Below are 7,929 nucleotides of genomic sequence, written 5' to 3' on the forward strand. Positions count from 1 at the left end.
GTGAAGTTATTGATTTAATACTCTAAGCTAAAATAATTGACTATAAGTTCTTTGACATTCTATAGAGTTCCGATGATATTAAGGTAGAACCTTCACAGGATGCTGGCACTTCCAATTCTGGAGTTGGAGAATTGCATGACGACTTACAGTTTTGGAGTCAATGACATACCAATTCTTAACGCAAGATCGCTTGAAGATATTGACATAGATTTTAAGCAACTTCAAGAAAGAGTTGAGGTTAACGATGTCATCTGGACAAAGTACGATAAAAGATCGGCTTGGTAGTGAAGAATGTAAAGATCATGTTAAAGTAATTATTTTGTTATTTTGATATGTTTGTAAGACTTGCTATTTTGATAATATAATTGAAAATTTATTTGATATTGCTTTAAACTTTTTGTGGTGTGTTATACCCCAAAATTTGCCCGTACTTTTCAAGCTATTCAAAATTATTTTTAATATTGGATTTTATAAAATATTGGGTCCATTTACAGTGATATCCTAAATTTTATAAATATTCGATTTAAAGTCTATTTTAAAATATAATGCTTAACTCTTAAATTATTTATATTTTAAATAAATAGCAAAATTGGTAAGGAAGTAAGACTTTTTATTTCGAACAAATAACATAGCACAATTGATAAAGAAGTAAGGCTTGCAAATATAATACTAGCTTTCGGCAGATAATTTTCACTAACGATTTTACCTTTCATTTATTCTCAATTTCTTTAGATTTTGATGTTTTTATATTCTAACCAAATGATTAACATGCCTTTTAAAATTATATTTTTCTAAACTATTTGTAACTATTATGTACACGCATTCATAGATTTTCATAACCACAAACAATTAACATTATGACTTTTTTTCGTACAAAACATTCACACTTTTTTTTATATACCCTATCATTCAACAATTCTACATTATACAACAACCTACATAACCATAAAGCCAGGTTACCAAATCATCATCACAAAATTAAAAAACTGCAGAAGTACTAACATCATACTTTCATCATCAAGCCCACCTTTAAACCTTCTGATCTCACTACAGAAAAAAAGGCCTCCTGCCACGCCCAGAAAACCGAGGCTATATGCAAAATAACCGTGACGTAACGCTTAGGCCACGAAAATCCAACTGTGGAGTATACGACCGTGGCCTAAAGTAAAGTCCACGGTTTCTTGGTATAGACCACGCCTTTTTTACAACCGTGGCTTTGATATTTCGGATTCAATATTTTATAACATAATTCTACGCTTTGATAACCATGGCCAAATCATATATGTGGCCACAATTTCTGAGCTGTGGAAAATTTTAGCGTGGCCGTAGGCCAAATTTCTAGTAGTGTCTGTAAATACAAGTTTCACACTCAGAATTACCTCACAATTCTATCTATCATACGCTCTAATCATCATCTTCATTCAACATTCATTAATACCATTACCATCATTTGTTTCTTTGTATTTGTTGTGATTTATTTTACAGGAACAAGGTTAGAAGAAAAAAAGCAAAGAAAATGGAACTTTGACAAACACCGATACGATGCTGAGTTCGACAACTCCCCTCACCATCAACGGTCAGCAAACAGCCGCGGATTTCTAATCGCAACAACGATGAACCACACCAACAGACTTTCAACAACAACTGAGCGCACAATCTCAGTTGCAGACCCGCAGAAGCACCAACGCGCGAAGAGCAACTGGTTCGTGTTCAACCTCTGAAGCGGCAATGACTTCACGCCCAACAGCATCCACGCATAAACATTGCGCAGCCTCTTCATCAATATTTAATAACAAAATCCATGTGCCACATATAAAAGGTAATCGGACATCGACATTGCACAATATGACAACCGCGGAGTATCCTCTCGCTTCCGTCGTCGAAGGTCCGATGGCCACTGCTACGAGCACCTCGCCTCAATCTCCGACGCACCACCTTCAAAACACCGACCTGCAACGATTCAACACATGGATCTGGATGCATCAGCTGAAGACACAATCAAACTCGGTAACATCGTTTTCGATCTCTATTTGTTGATCTTTGGTACTATTAGAATTCCATGATAATGATGTTGTTGACGTGTGATTTAACGATTGATGTGGCTTGTTTATTCTCTGCACTGGTAATTAATTGAACTTTGTGAGATGAGTATGAACAGAGTGAGAGACGAAAGGATAGGAGAGTTGTTGTCTTGTTTAGGTTGAAATGCAAGTTCAGAAAAGTTAGATTAATTAGTTTCTTGCCATCTTTTATATACTATTTTAATTATTAATTTCTTCTAGTCTTGTTTTAATTCATAAAAAAAACAAAAAATATATATTGTTAGATTAATTAGTTTTTTTTATATCAAAAGCACAACAGATTTTAGTTAATTAGTTTTTATTTAAAAAAAACAAAAATATGTTGCTTGATCATAATTTTCAGTTAGAATTTAATATGGTTTGTATTTTAAATTTCTTTTAGTCATTATTTGTTCATATTTGTTCCGTTATTCATACATCATTTTATGCACTGTTACTTCGCTAACATTTTCTTGTTTATGTGAGGTATTATCATCTTTGAGCAATAGGACTACTCCTTTAAAAGAGAAGACGAAAACAAACCCGAAAATATCTCTTTTAGAATTCCCGCCTCCAACCAAGAAGCGTGCCAAAAAGGAATAGAATGACCGAGACCAACACCAACACAATTTTTTTAAATTAAAATTGTGTTTTAATTGGATACATGGTTGTGATTGGTTGACAGTGTAAAAATATTTTACACTGTCAGTGCATATCCCTTTTTCTCTATAAAGAATTTGCAAATATAAAATTTAATCAATTAATTATATATTTATTTATTACATCTAAAAATAGAAAAATAAAAGAGTGAAAGACTTTATACAGAATAATTTTAGCGCAAAAACTAACGTTGTTTGTTGTTGTATATAAAACTTAAAGGTACTAAAAAAAATTCTTAAAAAAAACTACATTAAAGTTTAGACAAATTTATATTAAAAATTTGAATAAAAAACCAAATTAATCCCTAAATTAAACTATCACTTCATCTCAATTAAGTCTTTAAACTATCAAAATCAATTATAAGTGATAACGTCTTTAAATTTGGTTATATTTTAGAGACCATCCCATTATTCTGTTACACAAATAAAATTGCAAAATTATCGGAATCAATTATAATAGAGATAATTTTGCTGAATGCATCTTAAAACGAACCCTATTCTAACCGTAAACCCTATTAGGGTTTTTCATAGTGAATAGCTATATTTGCTTATTTTATTTTTTACTTGCTGTAGAATTGCTCTCTAACAATGAAAATAAGGAGGCGAAATTACAATGACAGACTCAGTGATTTACCTGATTGTGTTTTAATTCGCCTATTGTCGACTTTGAACATCAAATACGCTGTTCAGACATGCATTCTCTCCAAAAGATGGAAGAATCTCTGGAAGCTTCTTCCCGTTCTTTCCATGAGTTATTTTTTCTTCGAGACTCTCTGTAGTTTTGATAAATTCGTGTCTAGCATTTTGTCTCTACGCGATGACAAAACCACACTGCAAGCTCTCCATTTACACCGTAAGGGTCTTATGAATAGTTGCCTGCTCAAAAGGATTATAGAATATGCATTTTTACACAATGTCAAGACATTGAGGATGCGGATGGAATCCTTTCCACTTTGCTATTTTTCTTCGCATACTTTAACGTCTCTTAGTCTTGCGACGATTGGTAGTAGCACAATATTTCCAAATTCTCTTAATCTTCCAGCATTAACCAACTTGTCTTTACGGTATTTTGTCTTTCGCAGCAGTGGTGACGACGGCTATGTTGAGCCCTTTTCGGCATTTAAAAGTTTGAATACTTTGATCCTAGAGTATTGTGAAGTTTGTGATGAAAAAAACCTCTCCATATCAAGTGTCACACTTGTTAATTTAATAATAAAAATGTCTACTCCGTATTCTTGCAAATTTGAGTTATCTACCACAAATCTTTGTAGATTTGATTTTAGGGGCAATCCTATGAAATATATCAGCAAGCGAAATAACAACCTCTCTTCTATCAAACATTTATATATTGATGTACATATCGGGTTAGATGTAGAAAATTGTCCTTTGGCAATACTCAATTGGCTGACTGAATTTGCTCTTATCGAATCATTGATTGTCTCTTCAAAGATTCTTGAGGTACCTTAATTTAGTTTATGAAAATTTTAGCATACTCTCATTTTTTATTATTGTAACATTTATTTTAATACGCTCGCAGCTTGTATTTTTTTATGTTTTAATATTACTTCCATCAAGTTGAGCCTAATTTACCATTATCCCTCATTGCTTAGATTCTCTCCTTAGTTCCTGATTTATGGAATGTTGATTTTCCTTACCTACGTAACTTGAAGTCATTGAAAATAATAACATTCGGACCTGCTTCATCAATACCTCATGGAATTGACGACTTCTTGCTTCAAAATGCAAAGTCAGCAAAGAAATCTATAGTACATTTGTTAAGGTAAATGTGCATTCATCTTTTGCAAGTAACATGGATAGAGACTTTTTTTCTGTTTTAGATTTCGGTCTGATTCGAAATATAAATTGCCTCTTTATTTTGCAGGAAAAGCAATACCTAGAAAAGTTCTTTCGGTGCATTAGATAGCATGTTTAAGATTTGTTTATTTTCGTAAGACTTACTGAGTTAATGTTCCTATTTTAGTTATAAAGAGGATTTCTATATTACAACTTTTTTGTGTGTTTGATTCTTCTGTGTTGAATTTGGAGATGGCTACATCAATGGCTACTAGAATATTTTTTGATACATTCATATAATTTTCTGTCATAGTTTTCGTAGTTGTTGAACCTATCGGACTACTTGCGCTGCGGCATCAACTTGTTCTTTATCTGTACATTTCTATACATAAGAAAGTAGATAAAATGATCATTTTATTGGTCTACTGCGGCATCAACTTGTTCTTTATCTGTACATTTCTATACATAAGAAAGTAGATAAAATGATCATTTTATGGTTTTAAATTGCGGACCGCATCACCTGATGCGGCCGCAATATTGCAGTTGCGGTAGTGTCCGCATCCGCATCAGGCCGCAATTGCGGTGTAATTGCAAATCACAATAAAAACCGCATCATAACACCGCAACGACCGCATTATAACACCGCATCGGCCGCATTAAGTCGCATCAGGCCGCATCAGATTATGCAATGCTCGCAAAAATTATTTGGTCTATCTTCTTTTTTAATTATATCGAAGATTTAAGATATATTTTAAAAGGATTAGTGATATTTAAAATGATGACGAGTTGTTAATGAGATATATTTGAAAATTTAGAGAAGAAATTGAAGAAATGTGAATTCTAAAATAAATAATAAAATATAATATTTTATGTTCATAAATATGAATTCACGCCGCAACGACCGCATTCCCCATTGCAACAACCACAATAGCCGCAACCGCAGTAACCGCAACCGCATCCGCAATTTAAAACCATGAGGGCGCTGCCCCGCACCCCGCCAGGGGCTCCGCCCCTTGGAACCCCGTTTCTATTATTCGTATTCAATTGCACGTTTGGCTCTACGAGCGTGCACTCCGCACTACCCTAACTCGTTTCAAGCTTAACGCATAATTGCATCGGCCTACACTAAATCACATTACTACCAACCAATACAGAAAGAGCTAGAATTTTAAAACAATACAGTAAATCACATTCACTTGGAAAGCTTGTTCCACCATAGAAGCCAATGCAGAAAGAGCTAGAATTTGAAAGTTTTATAATCCAACAATTTGCATTGGCATATCCATTATCTTCATAGAAGATATCAAGCTGATGTTAATTAATTAGATTTCCAATATGTATCAGTATCAGTAATTCAACGAGAATTCCGCAGTCGCACAAAATCAAGGTTTAGGTCACACATTGTATCAGTTAGTGTGATATGTAACCCATAGGATGCTGTTCAGTATTACAGTCCACTTTTATTTGCACTCAAAAGCCTTATTGGAAATTCAGCACATTTTTTTTGCAATATTCCTCCCAATTGCTTCTAGGTTTGAACTCAATCACTCCATAACAGATTGCTTTATTACCAAACTGGAATGCATTCTACCACTTACAGTTTGCAAACCAAGAATGTCTATCTGTTGAACAAAATGTTGAAGCCTTTGTTAACCATTTTCAATTCCAATTTGAACTCGAAGCAGTCTTCTTCTCCACTTTGCATTTCGTTGAATTGTTATCGAGCAAATTTTCAAGAAAAGAGATTGCACTGTACAATTAATCTAGCCAATGCTTGACTCAGAACCGAGTCAAGAGTGAGTAGTTGTCTACAACATTTAACTTGATGCATCTCATGTGATCGGTGAATCAAGTTGTCAATGTTTACCATTCCCTTGAATTTATTATATGTAGGTGAATTCTTAACTACCCTTTTCAAAAAAGTAGGGTATTCTAGGCACCCTGTTATAAACATTTGTGTTTGAAACGCTGAGACATCACTCTGAGAAGGGTTAGAAAACCTTAGGTGTCAAGCTAATGGATTCTCTCCTATGACATTGTTTGATAGGAAACCGACCTACTGCCTTAGCTCCCTATCTTTAGCCTCCATTTGGTGCACAAACTCCTCTAGTTGTTGTCTCAACTCAGTCTTATGGACTTCAACTTCTTATTGTTAACCTTATTTTTCTTCATTTTGTTGTTGTTGTTTCACATTTTGTTATTGGAACTCACGTGCTACCTCTAGAAGTTGAGCTAGTTGTGAGTTGAAATTTTTATGTAGTGTAGAAATATTACAAGCTTTGTGGTACCATAGTAGTGAGTTGTTTGAAAATGGAGTTAGTTTATTGGAAATTTTCAGTGTTGCTCCACGGTGAATGTCAATGTTCACATATGTATGTAAGTTGAAATATTACAAGCTTTGTGGTCTTTCATATTAGTTCACAATCTACCAACCGTCAAGCCTATTGAGATGTAGATGTTTGTTCTTCGTCGAGCCGACCAATATTAGTCTTAGTAAGAACTTTTTAACCAATAAATCATTAATGCATGTGAAATTTTGAAAATGATGTTATATTAAGTAACCGAGTTCTTAGTATAAACTTTAACACAGGATAACCACATTTGACCACAACCAAATTTCTATCATGTTTTAAATATGAAATTTCAATGTTGTTTGTTGTTCTATATAAGCCAACCACACACACAACCTTAATCTACAACCAACTCATACACACATCCTTCAATAAACAAACCTTTATAGCATCTTTCTGTTCTAACATAAAATTATCAATGGTAGTGGACAAATTTACAAAACTCTTGATCAAGAAGAAGAATCACCACAAGTGTCAGCCTCAACCAAATCAACATCACTTCATGCTTTTCACTCTCATGTTTCTAAACTCATTGATCAATTAGCACTGGAATAGGAACCTGAGTCAGAGTCTGAAACTTTGTCTTTGCCATGGTTTCAAAGCTGTTTTGGTCTCTTGCCCTTCATCAACAAAACTTTTAGTGGACAGTGGTTATCCAATTCCAATGAGTCAACGGAAACTTGATTCCGTTGAAGAGAATCTTTCTCTAGCTCATGGTTTGAGTTTGAGTTTGGCTAGAAAGCATTTGAAAGCAATTCAAGGAAGCCTTATTGCCGAGGATGAAGTAAGACCTAATGCAGCCAAAGAATTGCAGAAAAAACTGTGCGAGTTAAAAAAAAGGTGATTTGAGGATACAAGCAAGGAAGTTGATAATTTCTTTAATGATGTAATGAATCAGAGAACTAAATTAGTTAATGGATCCGGACTACAGAAATTGCAACAATAATCCAATGTTTGATTCTTTATGTAAAAAGCAACACTCACTGTAGTAATGGTTCAAAAGATACATTTAATAATACAATAAATAAATGTCTTGCCATAGTTATTATTACACATGATTAAGAT

At 33.8% G+C, this 7,929-nt stretch overlaps 1 protein-coding gene across 1 annotated transcript; it reads left to right on the plus strand.

The window, feature by feature from the left end:
• Window positions 1-244: 244 nt before the first annotated feature.
• Window positions 245-7,708, plus strand: LOC131659655 (F-box/LRR-repeat protein At3g26922-like). The gene is made up of 4 exons (XM_058928814.1): window positions 245-310; window positions 3,293-4,177; window positions 4,330-4,499; window positions 7,420-7,708. Exons 1-4 carry the CDS (start codon window positions 245-247, stop codon window positions 7,706-7,708), a joined length of 1,410 nt encoding a protein of 469 aa, XP_058784797.1.
• The last annotated feature ends 221 nt before the right edge of the window (window positions 7,709-7,929 follow it).

Source organism: Vicia villosa, linkage group LG3 (assembly GCF_029867415.1).
Source record: "Vicia villosa cultivar HV-30 ecotype Madison, WI linkage group LG3, Vvil1.0, whole genome shotgun sequence".
Classification (NCBI taxonomy): Eukaryota; Viridiplantae; Streptophyta; class Magnoliopsida; order Fabales; family Fabaceae; genus Vicia; species Vicia villosa.

Coding starts and splice junctions, on each gene's coding strand:
- LOC131659655 (XM_058928814.1), top strand. CDS start 245: ATGTCATCTGGACAAAGTACGATAAAAGATCGGCTTGGTAGTGAAGAA. Junction 311..3,292: donor AATGTAAAGATCATGTTAAA/GTAATTATTTTG, acceptor TACTTGCTGTAG/AATTGCTCTCTAACAATGAA. Junction 4,178..4,329: donor TCTCTTCAAAGATTCTTGAG/GTACCTTAATTT, acceptor CTCATTGCTTAG/ATTCTCTCCTTAGTTCCTGA.